The sequence below is a fragment of the Mchenga conophoros genome, linkage group LG8, assembly GCF_057382185.1.
Source record: "Mchenga conophoros isolate Kocher_MC1m ecotype Shallow Benthic linkage group LG8, M_conophoros_male_GT1.1, whole genome shotgun sequence".
NCBI lineage: Eukaryota > Metazoa > Chordata > Actinopteri > Cichliformes > Cichlidae > Mchenga > Mchenga conophoros.
Genome location: NC_140533.1, coordinates 2,610,152 through 2,629,911, shown reverse-complemented (window position 1 = coordinate 2,629,911; position 19,760 = coordinate 2,610,152). Strand labels below are relative to the sequence as shown.

Here is a 19,760-nt window from a genome sequence, read left to right as displayed (position 1 = left end):
TAATGTACAGAATTCACCTGCTTGCTGCTCTTACTGCACATTCACCCAATGTATATACTATATATATATATATAATGTTCTTCCTCTACCCTCCCATTTTTGCACATGTCGAGGAGCATGTCAGGCTACATTTCACTATGTGTTATACTTGTATAACTATGCATGTGACAAATAAAGAACCTTGAACCTTGAAATGTATGGTTTTCAGGGTTTTTATCGGTTTTCAGCGTTATTTCGTTATCGTTTTTATCGTTAACTCTGTTTTCCTGGGTCTTTTCACGTGTGTTATGAATAAATCTTCTTTTTTTCGGTACCGGTACTAGTTTTATTTTGTTGTATTTATCCGCGACACCTTAAAGGCCGGTCCATGAAAATATTGTCGGGCACAAAAAAGGTTGGGGACCGCTGATCTAAAGGGAGCTTAGAGCAGAGTTGCTGCTAGTTCACATTGAAGGAAGCTGGCTGAAGTGGTTCAGGCATCTGATGAGGAGGTCATCCCTGTGCCTCTCCTCGGAGTGTTTTTTTTTTTTTTTTCAGGACACTCCCAGGAGGAGGCCAGAAGATCAGCTTAGGCTGCCACTAAAACTCATCTTTGGATAAGGAAATGGATGGATGTAAGTGCCTACAGCCTGTATATATTATGTAACAAGTTACCACAGAAAAGAAATTATCTTTAGAAATAAATTTAACAAATTCAGCTGAATTAAGAGCATTCTACAATTAACAAGTTAATAAATAAAATTTTATTTTCAAAATCATGCAAATCTATCATTGCTTATAGATCAGTTTCCTCTTTACACATTCGTCTCTCAGAAGTAGCAATAGCCTACTCATAATTACTACATGAAGTAGACTTTGTGGCAAACTAAACATTCCCCCTTCATGATACATATGGAAAATATTTATTTTTACATGAGCAAAATGCCACTTGGTAATGGCGTGGTTCAGTCTGAAAAGGGATTGGAATAAATAAAAATGAGGCATCGCATCAGCATGGTAGTGAACACAATTCAAGACACTTACACTGGTTGATTGCAGTTGTGACATCCACTGTGTTATCAGTGTTAAAGTCATCAGTTATCAGTTACACATGCACCAGCACTCACTTAAAGGTGAAACCAGTAAACATGGCTCTTTAGTGGCCTCTAGTGCCAGCCTAAACACAACAGCATTAACAACAAACATGTTCCTACCAATGCGTCTCCATCAGCAAAGTCTAGAGTTTCATTTATAGGCTTCCTGACATTGTCTTCTCTGACAAACTGCATCATACTTTAAGCTGCCTGATTTATTATCAAACACTTTGCATCAAACAGCAGCTTAAATCTGTTAAACAGTTTATACAAGTTGAACTGATATTCCTTTCAACTTTCTCACACTCTACTACTGACAGTTTTGGGTTTTAGAGATAAAAGGGTGACAGATAACAAAATCTATAGGTTAGAGCCAGTGAAATATTACGCTACTTGTTGCACCTTTAAGATCGAGTGAGACAAATATAACAAAACCTCAGTTTACTTCTTTATTATCTGAAAATAAAAGATAACTGAATAAATATAAAACTTAAATTACTTCTGAGACAAAGTTAAGTAAGCTTTAATTTGTTCTACCTCTTTCTTTGAGATATACAATGGTAAAAGTGATTCGTCTCTTAAACTCACTTAAGGTCTTTTGCTTGACCTCAGAACCAACTTAAGCAAACCTTTACAAACAGAGATGGTTAAATGACAGAAAAGCAGGGCCTACTGTCTTATTTTTCAAATACAATTGTGGTAAAATGTCTTAATGAGTTACAACTCATCCCACAACACCTAAATGATTTATCTTAAATAACTAAGAGAATCTGAATGGATACATTATGGGCAGCAGAGATTTAGTGTATTTATTATACCTACTCAATATTCCCCATTAGCATGCAAATATTTTTTTTAGACTTTTTTTGAGAGGGAGGTGTGTTTACAATAAAAGTAATTATTATATAAGAACATCACAAAAATGCATATCATGAACTACTGAACCTTATTTGACAAGAAAGTTGTGAAATGTGTTCCATGGAATGTTAATTGTTGCTAGTTAAGTGAGATGTAACTATTACAATTTCTAAGAAACTGAAAATAGTAGCCCACAGACTGTAACACATGGCTGCTGATTTCTAACCAAAGCCACGACAAGTGTTGATCTTTAAACTTGGTTGTATAGCAGTATCAGAAATTATACAATAAAAAAAATATATTTATTCTGCATCACTCATATAGCTGAACAGAACCTGCAGCATACACTCAACCTGTTGTCTTATTAGGTCCACCGAGCAACATCTGTTGTATTCTGATGAGTAAGCTGGTGTCAATTTAAACATATTTTGTATATTTCCCCAAATGTGTTTTTATAAAGACAGATTAAATACGAAAAATTTCATTAACCTTTTAACATCCACCAACTTACTTACAGCCCACTTAAAGGTGAGGTTAGGTTACATTTTAGCTACATGCTAAACATAACATTACTGTTCTCAAGACATTACCTTAGGTCTCATACATGCATCTTACCTTCAGAATTTCTGTTATTAGACTTCAGCTGAATATATTAAATAGGTGAAAATTCCAATTGAATTTACAACCTGGTAAATATGAACTTAATGCTAACCGTACCCCTAATCTTAACTCTAAATAGGCTGTGATGGTTGTTTAGCGTTTCAACTGAACCCTTCAAGATGATGGTAACTAATGGAATTAGAAGTTCTGTAAAACAGAAAAAAATGATTTACTGAAGGAATGTTGTACAAAACGAAATGTGGTTAAAATGTAACCTAGCCCTAAGTTTATCTACTGTACCCTGGTTTGAGGCTAGTTACAGTCAACTATGATACCTTTTGGAATTGTAACACCCCAGTTTGCACAACTGAAATGTGTGCATTTCTGCTCTGGTCAACCTTCAGTCCTTCTCTTCTTCTACTTCTATAGAATATTATTCTGTGGTACTCTTAGCTTCATATGTTCTCCTCAGTTTGTATATGGTATTATTATGAAGCTACTCTTCTTGTCTAGCTTTCATAGATCCTCCCCAGCTAGATAAGGCACTGCAACCTCCCGTCCCCCCTTTCTGTCTCCTCATGCTTTGTTGTGCTATTCTAGTACTGCAGGAAACCCATCTGATTGCTCCATTCTGGCTGATTATTCCTCTTAGCTAACAAGCATGCAGCTATATCTGCAGCCATAAACTTCTAGAACAAATAAATCTCTATAGTTTGTTTATTATATTTTCTATTTGTTTTTCTTTTTTGGATTGTTTTGATATTGCTTTTTCAGAAAATCACAAGCTTTCATTAACAAATGTTACTAAGCTTTACAAAACAAAACAAAAAAACAAAGCCCTGCTAGTGGCGCCTCGAGCCTGTCGTATTCCTTACACAACAACAAAATATTGAAGATTTGGACACAATACACATTTGTTAAGCTCTTCTAATCCTGCCCAGTACTGGGGTTTGACATTGACTGACCAGCAGTTGTTCGCATTTATCACCGTGAACATGAGTGTTGAAAAATATACATCTCTGATGTCCTGTTACTACCGGCGACAAACATTAACAAAACAAACAAAAAATGCATTAAATCAATTATCAAAGACAGTAATGGATTCAATCATTTTATAAGCTATGTATTTATTTAGGTATATCAGAAAGCTGGTTGAGGATTATGAATTGTCCATGCTTTGACTTTTTTAAGTGGAGCAAAATGAACTTGATGAACATGTGGTAAGCCATGAGCATATAATTAAGGGTCCCTTCACACACAGTGCTGGCATGGTACAGTGTGTGGACACAGCATGATCAACAGTGAACTTACAGTCCGGTCCAGTGCCCAATGACAGAATGTTTTTGTTTTTTCAATTTTGCCTCTTACAACCCCACAGTGGATTTTTAATCACATGACCAAACTGTCGTTTACCTTTAATTCCAGGAGTTTAACAAAATACTGCTTTATTTATTTAGATATTACAACAATTTTTATACTTAGGTCCATAAATCCATCAGTAATTTCGGTCAGTAACTGCCTGAAGTCTAGAACCCAACAGACATCGCCAAATGTTTCTTCCCTTGAGATCCACCATCAGAGATGGTAATCTGATTACTTTTTTCAGGTAACGAGTAAAGTAAGGGATTACTATTGCAAAATCGGTAATTAGTTACTGATTACTTTTTTCAGGTAACTTGACCAACACTGTCCACCATAGGCCTGTACTTCCACTGACTTCAGTTACTGCACGTTTGTGAGTTTTTCACCATTATGTTTTTAATTTAATAAATAAAATGCATATAAATAAAACTACTGGGTTAAGATCAGGGGACTGACTTGGCTGTTGAAGAATATCTCTTGAATACTGAGAGATTCTTGGGTTTCTTTTGTGGTGAGGTCATTATCAGTTTGCTCTGACAAATGCTTTCCAACCAGTTTGGCTGAATTTGAGCAGAGTACAGCCCTGAACATTTCACAATTAATTCTGCTGTTTCTACCCAGTTCCACTGGCAGCCCCACATGCCAGTGCACTGTATCACATCTGATGGATGGTGTGTTTTGGATCATCAGCCGTTCCTTTTGTTCTCCATACTTTTCTCTTCCCATCATTCTGGTTCATGTCAGCCTAGGTTTCATCTGTTTAAAGAACTTAATACAGGACCGGGTCGACTCTTTTCAATGTTTTCTGTCAAAGTGTATTCTTGCCTTCCTCTTCTTGAGTGTAACCAGTGGTGTGTACTTTATTTGATTTTATTGACAATGATAAATTGACAGTGATAAAGGGTGTTTACTACGTGGCTAGCTTTTGAAAATATGTTTATCCTCAAGGTTTTCTTAAGCCAAAGAAATGTGATATTCCTCAATGGCCAAGTCTCTCACTTGATCTCAACCCAAAAGAGCATGCTTTTCATTTACCGAACAAAAAAGTGAAGGCAGAAGAACACAAACAAGCAGTAGCTGAAGGCAAATCAAGTATTTAGTGATCTAGATTGTTTGACTTGAGATCCACTGTGATGGTGGTATAAGTAAGTAACGTGAGAAGAACATGTGTCATTGTTCAAACACTTTGGACCAAACTGTAATCCAACTCAACACAGCAGCTCTGTTTGTGAAAATGTTCCTCATTGCACAGGGGCTTCATTCAGCTTTGTGATTGTTCTGAAGTCTCCACTTTGGTGCTGTGTTCGATTTTCATTGTCCATTGTATTCAGGTCAGCACGTCTTTAAGCTTATTGAAGTGTAGATTTGCTGCAGAGTTCTTCTTGCCAGAATAAGTCGTCAACTTGTTTGATTATTGTATCCACCACCTGTACCTTTATGAATCGTGCATTATAAACATGAAAGGCCGTAGACATGGTCATATTAAAAGTAAAACATTCTTTAGGTTTCTTGTTTTACCGTCAGTCCATTAAGCCTTTGTATTTTTTGCAAGTTACTTTGAATATAGAATAAGATGAAGCACAGAAGTCATCAGAGTGAAAAAAGTCTAGACCTGCCACCTGTCATGTATTGTACATCATATTTTCTGAAGTTTTCTATGTACAAGGTTTCAAAAGCATTCCGAACAGAGTGTGCTGAAGGCCGGGGGGTGGAGCTGGCTGTCTGGACTACAATGGCAGGGTGTGTCCCGTTGAAGAGCGTGGCCACTTGAGGAGAGATGACGCATAGAGAGGAACCCATCATTTGGTAGAATACAGCCTCCTCAGAAAAGTAATAAATGTTTGAGGGACAAGCAGAGGCCAGATGGCTGCAGTGGGCCTTTCAGAGTTAAGAGTCTGTCACTCCAAGGTCGACTCAGTTGAGCTGATCCTCATACTGTTTCCGGAAACAGTCACCAGCGGGGAAAAACTCCCAACAACGTTCCTGGTACATTTTCCATACGTAAGACTCCTTAAAGACAGAGAGGAAGAGGAAAGGAGGGTTTGCTTCATGTGTGTTACATTTAAAGTGTAATTATCACAACAGCTTTGTTCATCATGGAAATTAGTACTAGCATTGTAACCTCTAGGTACCTACTGAAATGAACAAAGCTAGCCTAGAACCCAGAGTGACATTAAAGCTGACCCCAGCCCAGCAGTAAGACCTGATCTTCAACAGGTAACAAAGGCAGTGATGTGCAGTCAGGATGCAGCGTCTGTTTCTATGTGTTCATGTTTCTAAAGCAGAATCCCTGTGGTGATCACTTTAAAGTATCTTTGTGCTGGTTTTCATCTTTGCATTGTGCTGTCGGCTTTGTGCTCATGCCTAAATACTACAAGAAAGCTCATATGTGTGCTCATTGGGATATGGATTTGTGTTGGTGCGTGGGACTGTATCCTCAGTTTTATATTGTTAAATGGTAATTATAAGACAATGTGTTTCAGGTCACGGAGAAACAGAAAAGTAATGTAACAAGTGGTGTAAAACAAAAGAATTCCTATGGTGAGTAATTAAATAACATACTATATTACTTTTAAGAAAAGTGCTCTGGGTAATATTTGTAATATGTTACTTATTTCGAATAATGACCCCAGATATGATCACAACAAAACAGGGAAATGCTTTAAACATGCACAAACATTTGACCACAAAACATGCAATTAATATGCACCGATGTAATGTCTTTGATATGCTGCTTAGACGCTCCAAGCAGAGCCAATCAGAACCCAATGAGAATCAATAAGAGAATTGATAAGTGACATCAATAGTGGTATTGAATTTGCTAAATTTGTATAAATTCTCATCCCTTACTACAAGCCGTATTTGTCTGAATCACACGTTATTTGTTCATTTGATATACTGGGGTTTAAAAGCCCCTGAGTGGACCCATAGCTCATACCACAGAAGTGAATGCTAGAAGTTAACTAAGAATATTTTTTAGCTTCCACTTATACTTTAAAAACTGCACTTGAAGTAGCGGAAAAACTTAAAACAACTGAAAAGAAAACCAGAGTGACCAAAAGAAGGAATCCAGCAAAAGGGAGAGTAGACGATCACTACAGGTGCACCCACTGACCAGCCATGGACTGGAACTGGTTGATTTCCAATGTTCTCCACCCCAATCGGTGACCAGCCAATCAGCATCCCCTGCATAAAGCCCTGCATTTTATGCATTCACAACGGGCGTTATAGGTAAATCAGACTGAGAGGCATAAACTAACATGTCAATAGTGTGAAAGCGCCTCATTGTGAGTAAAGATGCAAAGTTAGTCAAAGTAAGGTGCAGGGGGAACAACAGAATGAAATCTGAAACAACAAACCTAATCCAATGCCTTTAGTGGTGGCATTGATGAGCCCAAATGTCATAAAAACAAACATTTGAACAGCGTACTGGATCTCTCTGAGAAGTCAGAAATTAATCAAGTATAGCGTTTACTAAAAGGACTTTTTAGTTCTGAAATGCAAATAAGTAACCCATTTGGCATCTTAATAAAAAATAATAATGCCTTTACTTTAAATTTATAGAAAACAGCAATAATTATAATTTACCAAATCAAAAACATTTGGATTAAAGACCACGAGCATACTGGTGGATAAGCTGTTACAGATACATAAGAAATAACTTTGGTAATTACAAATGCTCTTAATTTAGGGCACCTAAATTTGTTAAGCACTTGCTTATGGACATAAAGAAAGAAACTATTAAGATTAGCTCAAAAACAGTGTGATTTTCCATGTTCCATACTGAGGCTTTAACAATGTTAGCAGCCATTAAAAAACTGTTAGAAACACTTAGAGAGAGTTTGAAGCTAAACTGTACTGACCACGTAACAGGATGACAGTCTTGTATATTTACTGGCAGAGAGATTGGAAAGGTGCTTACCTGGCCTGTGTGCTCTGTTTCGTCTTTGTTGATGAGATACATCAGAAAGAATCTGAAGCACACACACACACAGACACAGTTGTTAGAAAACACAAACAGTATTATCATTGCATATATCAGTCACACAGCATCAGTGCCAGAGGTTACAGTGGCACTTGCTGGTTGGAGGCAGTTGTGTATTCTTAACTTGCCTGTGTGGGTTCTCTCAGGCTTCCTGCCACATTCAAAGGACATGTTTGTTAGCTTAATTGGTGATTCTGGCCATAGCTGTGAATGTGCATGTGAATTGTTGTCTTCTGAGAGACTAACAACCTGTCCAGGGTTTGCCCCACATCTCTCCTAATGACAGCTTGGACTTTACAACAATTTTAAGAAACTTGTACATAAACCAATATACCAAGAAATGAGGGCTGGCTCAAGACACAGTACTGTATTTAGGGTTAAAGTCAACAGACATTTGAAATTTTGGTTGTATTTTCTATTACAGCTGAGTAATAAAGTGGGAAGGGTAACAAGGCAAAGACAAGAACGTAACGTGGTCATTTCTAAGTCATTAGGACTCAATTACCAAAGTAACAAGCACTTAATATCCAAGTAGTATCATGGTAGCAACTGTGGTTACAGTTGAGTAATACCACACTGAAATGTATGTAACTGGATAATAAGTGTCCAAACACTGGGGATAATAATGTGGAAACACACCTCAGTGTAACACAAATGCTGTGGTACAAAACAAGCCAGGACAAATATCATAGCCCCAAGTACACCAAGATTGGGTACCTATCTTTCATTAACTGACCTGAAAGACTGTGTACTATGTAGGTGTGATGATCTATGATGATGTAGGTGTTAAAAGGTACAATAACACACACAGAAATACAGACACTCTCCAGACGTACTTACAGGTAGTTGGCTAAGTTGTGCTCCTGTAGAGTGTGCGTTTCAAAGCCGTGTGGCACGGTGTCAAAGTAGTCATTACCTATTCCACAGATAAAACATTTGGTCTGCAAGAGAAACACGTGATAGTTAGGTGGTTGTCATTTATTGTAACCTATTGGCAATCTTCATCTATGCCTCTGTTGGAGGTACAGCTATACAAAACAAAAGAACCACAAAATCTATATTTTTACATGTTCATATGCCTGAATTTAAAAAAAACTGCATTGAACTGTTGTGTGTGTTTTCACCTCCATGTCTTCTTTCACTTGTTCCTGCTGATCCCTCAGCTCTCCAAAAGCATCAATGATTAACCCTAGGATTTCAGAGAGGGTGGAGCTTAAACATGCTGGTCCACATTATTACACTGAATACAACAATAGATATGAAAACCACAGGCTATCTACTATATCTACTATAATACTTCTAAAGGAGTCTTTTTTGCTATTCAGTTACATTCTCTATATTACGTCCAAAGTGTGTATGTCCCTATAGGGAAGGATATAAATACTAAAGACAAAGCCTACACAGATGCAAAATCCTGAATCTTCCAGGACCCATCATATTTTAAAAGCCTCATAATATCATATTAATCCAACTGAGCACTGTAGTGTCAGAATGTAAGCCAACGCTTGGTTTGTTTCCAAAAGTAGAATGGGAGGTAGAGCCCTCAGCTCTAACCAACTCTTCTCCAATGAAACCAGCTTCCAGTCTGGGTTCCTGAGACAGACACCCTACTTTTACGATTAGGCCCCAAACTTTTGTTTTTGACAAGCTTAGTTATCATCATTGTCAATATGTGTGGCAGAGGGAAATAATTATTTGGTCCCTACTCAGTTTCTACTACCACTAACGTTTCTCACTGGAAAAGAAATGAACAGTCTCTAATTTTTATGGTAGTTACATTTTAATGGAGAGAGAAAGAATATCAACCTAAAATCTAAAATTTCATTGAAGTTATGGATTGGTTTGCATATCACTGAGTGAAACAGATGTTTAATCCCCAACCAAAATATGACTTTGCACTTGGTGAAGAAACCCTTGTTGGCACACACAGTGGTAAGGCATTTCTTTTGGGTGATCACCAGGTTTGCACATCTTACGAGTGATTTTGGCCCATCCCTCTTTACAGAAATTCTTCAGATTACTTGGCTCCTTCTTGGGAATTCAAAGCCTCCACAGATTTCTGTAGTCTATTGATACTAGATAGTGGAAAAGGGGTGGGATTAAATAAGCATATGCTTCTTCCTGCTCCTTTTTGAACATGAACGTTATTTGGAGTTGTGGTTGCTCGTTTTCCTTTTGTTTTGCTTTGTTCATTTGTCTCTTTTAATTCTATTTTGTTGTACTTTTTCAACATGTTCAAAATAAAGATTCAATCAATCAATCAATTTTCTATTGGACTGAGCTCTGCAGACTGGCTCGGCCACTCCATGGAAGGCAGCACAACTAATGTGCTGCTTCTTCTTCCGCCACTGGTCCGTTGCCTTGGTGGTATATTTTAGTTCACTTTCATGCAAGAAGACCCATCTAAACCCATCTTAGGTGTTCTGATTGAGAGTTTACAGTACAGTACACCCTCTTCTGTGGAACCAGCTTCCAGTTCGGATTCAGGAGACAGACACTATCTCTACTTTTAAGATTAGGCTTCAAACTTTCCTGTTTGATAAAGCATATAGTTAGTGCTGGACCAGGTGACCCTGAATCCTCCCTTAGTTACCGTGTTGCACTGTTTCTTCTTTAGTGACCTTTTTCTCTCACTTTGTGTTTGTACACCGCTCTGCATTTAATTATTAGTTACTTTTAATCTCTGGCTCTCTTTCAAAGCACGTCTTTGTCCTGCCTTCCTTCCCCCAGCCCAATCGTGGCAGATGGCCGCCCTCCCTGAGCCTGGTTCTGCTGGAGGTGTCCTTCTGTTAAAAGGGAGTTTTTCCTTCCCAGAGTGGTTCCTCGTAGGAGGGTCATATGATTGTTGGGGTTTGCGCTTGTTTTTTTTGTATTATTGTAGATAAAAGGCACACTGTGGAAGATAGCCAGAGTTTAATAATAAGTAATGTTTACGTTTTTTTATGGGAAGAGGAGGATTTTAAATTCAGTTCTGGACTTAACAGGGAGCCAATGAAGAGACGTTAGTATGGGAGAAATACAATATATCTAGTCCCTGTCAGTGCTCTTGCTGCAGCATTGTGGATTAGCTGAAGGCTTTTCAGTGAGTTTTTAGGACATCCTGACAATAATGAATAGTCCAGCCTAGAAGTAATAAATGCACGAAATAGGTTTTCAGCGTCACTCTGTGACAGAATATTTCTAGTTTTAGAGATGTTGTGCAAAGAAAGCAGTCCTATATTTTGTTTAGTATGCACATATCCTTTCCCCAGAGTTCGTATCTGGTTAGGCACTATGTTTCATTGAAGTTTTTAAGGCCAAGTACAATAAGCTCAGTTTTATCTGAATTTACAAGCAGGAAACTGTTTAAGGTGGTGTTCAAGTGTACTCCACTTTGGAGAGACTTCGCGATTATTTAGTCTAGTCAATTTGAAATAAACAGAACAACCAAAATATTGGAAACCAAACAGAACCAGAAATGATTGCTCTCAAAATAATTATACATTTGAATCACCACTTCCTGTGGTGTTTACTCTACTTTACAATATTAGAATGTATTCATTTGGCTAATAGTTGCCTAATTAACTGCTTGTGTTTCCATTAAACTGTTTGTGTGCATGTATGTGTAGGATGCCTCACCCTGGATGATAGCCAGGAGGATTACAATGACAAAGAAGAAGAAAGTGATGTCAAAGATGATCCGGTAGATTTCGTACTCATCACCAGCTGGATCCTCGATCTGGTCACCAATTCCTCCACCTGCTCGCACTCCCACATACATGTGGAACATGTAACACTGAGGAACAGAGAGAGATACACAGGAAGGGGGGTACAGGGGTAACAGAGGTCAAATCTTTTGCATTGGGTTTTTAATGGGCAGAACCATGACTGTCACAAACAGCTTGAACACACTAATGTTTCTGAAACATCAGAAGACATGACATCTGTAAGTCTCTTTGCAGTAAAACAGGCATGATTCTAGTCACTGTAGAGGTCCAGTAACATTTTGAAAAATCATTGTTAGTGAATGCAGTTCACAGTGCCCTCAACTCTGCAGGTTACAAAGAAGCCATATGTGAATATGATCTAGAAACGCTGCTGTCTACCTTCTGCGGACCAAAGCTCATTAAACCAGGGACCGAGGGAAAGTATAAAGCATGTTCTGTGGTTGGACAAATAAATATTTTAAATTCTTTTTGGATGATGCATCCTCCAGACTACAGAGGAAACCAAATCAATGCTGAAAGGTGTGTTCAGTTTTTAGGAGAGCATATGCTTCCATCCAGATTTCTTCATGAAGGCGTTGCAAAACAATGCGAAACCACAAAAAAAGTTTTCTTCTATCTTAGCAAGGCAGAGCTATTAATGCATCAGTAACAACACAGCGCAATGTTTGTGTTAAAAGCACCGCAGCACATTCGCAGACAGAACCTGCCCGGTGCTGTGCATATGGCTTATGTAGCGAGTCATAAATAAACAGCTGTAGCAGCACAGATCACAGGTTTTACAGTTTTACTAATGTTTATATACAGTGGTTCCATGTTGGATGGTTAAGTTGGGCTGATTAAGGCTGTTGGTTGATGCGATGTTCAGAGCTGGAAATCTGACTTGAGGGGACACTGAAAAATTCAGGAAATTCCGACTTCTGCTTTCACATGGAACGCACCATCTGACCATTTTTTGCTACTATAAGCCTTATTGTAAGGAAGGAGACCAATCTTGCTAGGGCAGTGCCATTCATTAGTGCATCTCACCATCCTACTAAGCGGCTGTCACCTTCTTGAACTACAGACAGGCCGAGCTGCAACACTTAGCCCCTAATAGGAGACAAAAGAGCTCTATGGAATGCAATGGGTGGCTGACTATAGGGGATTAGTGTGTGTTTGTGTGTCCTGAAATTTCCGGGTGACAGAAGGCTTCCTTCTACCCTCAGAAAATACCATAGAGCCCTTATATAGTATTTCTTTCAGATGGCTTAGCAGCAGAAAACATTCTCATCTAAGCTGAGTCTGTTTGTACTTGGCATGTCTCTCATCACTGACAAGATGGTCTAATGTTTGGCTTTGCGATACACTTATCTTTCACCCCGACTCACACTGACCTGCATTAATGACACAGGTGCTTATGTATAGGTAATGGCTTACACTTCCAACATTTAAATTCATCATAATTGTTCCATTTCTGTTTCATGGCCACATCTTTGGTTAGACTTTACTATGTCACAAAGTTGTCTCTTTTAAACTGGCTAAACAATGGAAGCTTGTGCTGCATAGGTAAGGTAGGTAGGCACCGCTATCATGAAACTGGTATATCAGCTGATTCTGATACTCCAAATGCCCTTATCCAGCTCACCAATTTTGGATAGACTTCCTGGAGCCAAATAAGGTAACCCCCAAAGACAGTCTTAAATTGAGCTTAAATCACAGTAAAGGCTCAGGTTAGTAACATATAATTATTTATATTACTTGCACTGTTGCTATTCCCAAAAACGTAATAGATGCCTGAAAAAGAAGCGGACAAAATAAGTAATCTTCTTACTGCCTGAGGGTAACACTGCCGAGACTAAAACTACTGACTCAAAGCTCTCTGTCCATAAATGGAAGTGTGTGCTCTTTACAGACAGCAAAAAATGAAGTTTTAGTGAGACAAACTTGATGGGAGCAACTTCCCACAGCCAAGAAAGTGAACTGCAGCAGTGCATACCAGACATCCCAGTATTAGCTTTGGGTACAAAAAAGTATTTGAGTCATCCTGAGAAGCCTCACAGGTGTTTTTTCATTTATGAATAATGGCTCTCACCCATCATTCAGTGGAATCCTAAAAGCCTTAGACATGGCTTTGTAACCTTCTATGATAGACGACAGATTGACAGATGATACTAGATGACAGACAGACTGATAGAGGTCAGTTACTTTGTTTCTCATCTCTTTCTGAGTTTCTTTATATTCTGGCTCATCAAACTGAAGGGCCCATACAAACAGGACCCCCTCAAACTGACTTTTAGTTTTAGTCACCTTGTTTTCCAGCAAATTAACTGTTCTGTCACTAGTTATAAACTAGGAAATTAGCATAAACTAATGTAAGTGCATCCAACCTAATGACATCCTGCTCTGAACAGGCACAGGATGGTGCTAAACATGTTCTAAAACCTTTCAATTTAAACAATTTTTTATTAAATCCAGTTTCACAGACAGTGTTAAATCTAGGACCGATTCTGAGAGCAGGGCTCCATGGTGTAAGTTAGTATTTATATATGTAATGTTTCCATTTTAAGGCCGACTCTATAGCCCTGTTCTTTCATTTTAGATAACTTGTTTTGTGAAACTGACTGATTCTTAACACATGCTGTGATGCAAATTATCTGTCGTTTTGATCATCTGCCCAGCACTATTATTCCGGTTCACTACAGTCTAATACATGTCATACTCACTGTCAGCATGTCATCACACTTCATATCTGGCAGTTCTCCATCTTCACTCTTGTTGTAGAACTTCCTGAAAAAGTTGAAGGCCACTACTGTGTAGAGGTACACCACCACTGCTAATAGGCCAACAGTTAGCACTAGCTGGAGAAGGGGCAAGAAAAGACTGCTGTGATGCAAACAAGGGCAAATATCACAAGCTTCACTCAATATTGACAAATGTTTAATTTTATAATATTCATATAGTGTTCTCACCTGTTTGCCATTGTGTGTGACTGAGGAGAGAATGGTACGCAGTGTCTTAAAACCCATGGCAATGTCCAGTAGATGGGCAGCAAAGAAGAAGTTGTTATAGTGACCCAGAATGGACATGGTCATATACCAGGCCAGATACAGGAAGGACTACAAGGACGGAAGATGGAAATTCAGTCAATGAGTGTAAATGAGCCGCTGGTTTACAATATTAGGTAACATCCAGGCTGCTGATTGTGTAGCTAATAAATCAAATAAAAGCATCATAAAACATTTCAAATGATAATTACCAGACAATAGATTAATGACTCTTGACACAGATGTGGATGACACATCATGATCATTGCTCAGTTAGCAGCTACATTTACATTTATACACCTTCAATGTGGAGGAGCGGCAGCTCTAATCCGAGTCCCTCTCGGATGACCTCACTCTCTCTCTAAGTGAGAGCCCACTCGCTCTTCAGAAAGAGGAAACTAATTAGGAAACTAATTTCTGCCACTTATATTAGCAACCTCACTCTTTATGTTACTACCTAGAACTCGTAACGATAAGTGATGGTAGGAACATAGAATGACCAATGAAGTGACAGTTTCACCACAACAGATTGGTACACTATCCACATCATTGTGGATGCTGCCCCAATTCGTCCGTCCATCTTGTGTTCCACTCCTGAACGAGACCCCGAAATACTCCTCCACTTGGGACAGTAACCTGTCCTTTAGGTGGAGTAGGCACTCCACCTTTTCCAGCTGAGATCCATGATCTCAGATTTGGTTTGCTTCACACTCTGTAGCAAACTATTGCAGTGCAAACTCGAGGTCACCACCTGATGACACCAACACCACAACGAACCACATCATCCGGAAAAAGCACCACAAAAGATTAAATCCTGAGGCCACCAAAGTGGAGACCCTCCACCCTCTGGCTAAGCCTAGATATTCTGCAGAGATGTGACAGCCATGGCAGTCTTCCAAAGCCTTCAGGAACTAAAGATGAATCTCAACCAGGGCCCCTGCCAGTGTGCAGATGTTTACCATCTGTCATGGTAAATGGACTGATTCTTATGTAGCGGTGTTCTACTGTCCTGGAGCGCTCAAAGCACTTCATACAACATGCCACTTTCACCCATTCATACCCACACAAGCACCTTTTTCTACACTTTTAAGTGCTTCCTATCTAACACTCACACATTCATACTCCGATAGATGCATTGGAGAGCAATTTGGAGTTTAGTATCTTGCCCAAGGATATTTGGCTTGCAGACTGAGGGAGCCGGGGATAGTCAGTAGATGACCTGCTTTACCTCCTGAGCTACAGCCACCCCATTACATTTATATTTAGAAATGGCATAGTAAGAAGAAGTAATGATATGACTTGCTAATACCTTACTATTACCTCAGTAAGGCTTAATAGTGTGACATTATTATAAAGTGCTACCCAGTACAGTATAATATCTGCACCATGGAAGTCACTTCAAGACATGTCTGTGAAGAAAACACTACTGGTTTTTCAGTAAGGCATACATTTGACTCACTTTTGATGAGGTCAAACAAAATGACAAACTATGAAACTAGTAACTCCCTGAATTAAAAAATCAATTTATTAGATACTAATATGTATTAATGTAGGAGCACTGCTTTATAAACGATGAGCCAAATGCTTCATATTTATCCCAATATTTTTATATGACATAATTGCCAGACACAATAACCAGAATTTTATCTTATAATGTTATGGGCCGATACAACAGGTCATATGATGCCGTTACTGCTATTGATGTTAAATGCCATAAGCAACTTTAAAACATTTTAAACAGGAACTAGAAAAAAAGTTGAGGTAAACTAAAAATGTCCCTGTGAAATTACTCTGATATAAACAAAAAAGACAAAAGAGTTAAGAACTTCTGCAGGGAATCCACATGATGGAGCCAGACATCGCTGTCCTGAGTGATTCTGATTGCTTACATTGTCTGTGAACACAACCCCCAGCTTCCAGATCTGGTACTTGACATCAACAGAGTTCAACCTGTGAACACAGTGAGAAGAAACAAAGTCTTTTTACATGTTTCATGTTTTAACGTGAACAGAAATGGTTTAAATGAAAGGGGCTCTCTGTTATGAGAACTGAAGATATCTTAGCGCCTTTACCTGGTATAACCACTTTGAAAACTTATGTAAATGTGACAGGATCATGTCTTGTTCAGTGTTCAGATAAACAATACTGCAGTTCTGTTTACATGATTGTACCTGCTATTCTTTGTTGCAGAAAATTTCTTATTAATCCAAATCCCCCATAGAGGATGACCCCATGGAACCATGACTTTATTAAAGTCACTGTCAGCCAGACTGACAGATGCAGGAAATCTCCTTTGTGTTCTTCTCTGAAGTTTGAGCTCTACGTGAGCTTTAAATGCTGAAGTAGAGTAGAAAAGGGCTATGTAACCAACAGTTTACAATTTAAAATCCTCCACTAAATACCATTAAAATGCACACCTAGAACCTGCCCTGTACAGTACAGTTTTAAACTTCATAACAACTGTATGGTGGGTCATTTGGACAGTGATGGAAGGTAAGGGCATGGCCACTTTGACTGACAGGTGACTGGCCTGTAAGTCAGCTGTAACTGATCATTATTCGATTACCTAACTGGCAAACTGCATTTTTAAATGGAGTTACAAAAAATAGAAATAAAATAATCTGATCTAATAATTAAAAAGAAATTTAAAAATTTTCTATGCTAGACTAATGAGCACAGCTTGACTCTTCTACCAAAACTTAAACTCTACTAAGGTTTGTGGTAGACAATTTACGGCAAATTGCACAAAATTTAACACTGAAACACACTTTTTTTCTATGACTGGTATGTGTGTGATAGTTGCTGCTTGGAGGGTGTGCTTATTTGGGATAAGAAGGGGAGTGTGTAACTGGCACGGAAAGTCAATGAAAATAATTTTACTTTGATCTGCTGACAGACTAAATTGATTTTCACATCTTATTATGTTGTGGGACAGTAGACTTAAATGTTTAATTAGATCTATTTAAAATTTCAGAGCTCTAATATGCTACTGTGCCTTAGAAATGTGAAGTTGTGAAGTTTGCGGACGACACTACAGTGGTGGGTCTTATCACCAACAGTGATGAGATGGCTTAAAGGGAGGAGGTCAGCGCCCTGACCCACTGGTGTCAAGACAACCATCTCACCCTCAACGTTGCAAAGACAAAGGAGTTGATAGTGGACTTCCGGAGGTGCAGAGAAGTACACACCCCCATCACCATCAACGGCGCTGCTGTGGAGAGAGTGAGCAGCTTCCGGTTCCTTGGAGTACATCTGGCTGAGGATCTTACGTGGTCAGTACACACAAACAAAACAGTGAAGAAGGCGCAGCAGCGCCTCTTCTTTCTCAGGAGACTGAAAAGATTCGGCATGAGCCCCCGCATCCTCAGGACCTTCTATCACTGTGCCATTGAGAGCATCCTCACTGGATGCATCACCACCTGGTATGGCAACAGCACCGCCTACAACTGCAAAGCTCTCCAGCGAGTAGTGCGGTGCTCTGAACAGATAATTGGAGGTGAGCTTCCCTTCCTCCAAGACATCTACAGGAAGCGGTGCCTGAGGAAAGCGGGGAGGATCATCAAGGACTCCAGTCACCCCAGCCATAAACTGTTCAGACTGCTTCCATCAGGAAGGAGGTTCTGCAGCATCCGGTCCCGTACCAGCAGACTGAGAGACAGCTTCTTCCACCAGGCCATCAGACTGCTGAACACGTCATAGACACCTCAGCTTCACTACTGGAACTTTAACATTATGCACTCCATACTGTACAGTAATGCCACTGTTTTGCACATGCATATAGTTAGGGCTGGACCAGGTGACCCTGAATCCTCCCTTTGTTATGCTGCAATAGATGTAGGCGGCCGGGGGATTCCCATGATGCATTGAGTTTTTCCTTTCCAGTCACCTTTCTCACTCACTATGTATTAATAGACCTCTCTGCATTGAATCATATCTGTTATTAACCTCTGTCTCTCTTCCACAGCATGTCTTTATCCTGTCTTCCTTCTCTCTCCCCAACCGGTCGCAGCAGATGGCCGCCCCTCCCTGAGCCTGGTTCTGCCGGAGGTTTCTTCCTGTTAAAAGGGAGTTTTTCCTTCCCACTGTCGCCAAAGTGCTTGCTCATAGGGGGTCATATGATTGTTGGGTTTTTCTCTGTATCTATGAAGCGCCTTGAGGCGACTTTTGTTGTGATTTGGCGCTATATAAATAAAATTGAATTGAATTGAATTGAATATTCAACTCTGTATATTTTATTTTATTTATTTTATATATTCTATTCATTGTTTACTCTATTTAATTTGTAAAATCTGTGTACACACACACACACACACACACACACACACACACACACACGTAGAAAAATATTTAGTATACACATCCAGAAATGCATATACTATTATATATTGTACATATATTTATTAGTTTCAGATGTAGCCATTCTTGTATTTTGCTTGTTTACATTATTGTATTTTGCACAACTCTCTTGCTTGTGAAGCTCGCACACAAGAATTTCACTCACATGTGCTGTACCAATGTACCTGCACATGTGATGTGACAATAAAAGTGATTTGATTTGATTTGAAATAAACAGCAGTGCCAACAGTGCCCTTCACAATGAAATAATCAGCCTAACCTGTCACTAGCCTCAGACAGGTGTTTTGCAACATTTTCAACATCTGTAACTCCCATAAGTCCTGAACCATTTCAAATGAAAGACTTTCAATGGTTCCTGAAAACAGTGACTCTGTGCTTGTCAGGGATTTTAGGGTCATTACAGTAATCCCTGGCACAGTGTTGCAGCAACCCCAAAAAGACGGTTGGAGGTTGGTTGAGAGAAGAGAGCGTTAGTGAGTGTGATGGAGCCCTACAGAAGACACACAAACAGCCATGTTTTTATAGTTTTGTTTTTGCTTTTTGCTCTTTTGTTTTCTTTGTTATTTGCCAAAATTTGGATGTGGCGCCTGCCTGGGCCTGAGCCTTACTGAAAAAGAGTTGATGCTTTCAGGAACCATTTGAATTTTTCAATTGTGCCAGTGGTTCGGGAGTTAAGGTAATTTGACCTAAAAGTTTGACCAAAAAATAATTAACTTTAAATTAAATGTTTATTTTAACACTTGGTGTGCTAAGTATTAACCATTTTCTGCAGCATTAATCTCCTGGTTTGTAAAAA

At 39.0% G+C, this 19,760-nt stretch overlaps 1 protein-coding gene across 6 annotated transcripts in view; it reads right to left on the bottom strand.

Annotated features, from left to right (window-relative positions):
- Positions 1–720: 720 nt before the first annotated feature.
- The window catches only part of LOC146567902 (ryanodine receptor 2-like), a 327,426-nt gene continuing 308,386 nt past the window's right edge, over positions 721–19,760 (bottom strand). For all 6 annotated transcript variants that reach the window (XM_085283596.1, XM_085283600.1, XM_085283597.1 and 3 more), the window contains 8 exons: positions 16,498–16,558; positions 14,534–14,680; positions 14,288–14,422; positions 11,497–11,653; positions 9,003–9,067; positions 8,719–8,819; positions 7,816–7,867; positions 721–5,903 (listed from right to left, as the gene is read on the bottom strand). In XM_085283596.1, the coding sequence (XP_085139722.1) occupies positions 5,808–5,903; positions 7,816–7,867; positions 8,719–8,819; positions 9,003–9,067; positions 11,497–11,653; positions 14,288–14,422; positions 14,534–14,680; positions 16,498–16,558 (814 nt within the window). In that variant the 3' untranslated portion in view covers positions 721–5,807. The remainder of the gene's footprint in view (positions 5,904–7,815; positions 7,868–8,718; positions 8,820–9,002; positions 9,068–11,496; positions 11,654–14,287; positions 14,423–14,533; positions 14,681–16,497; positions 16,559–19,760) is intronic.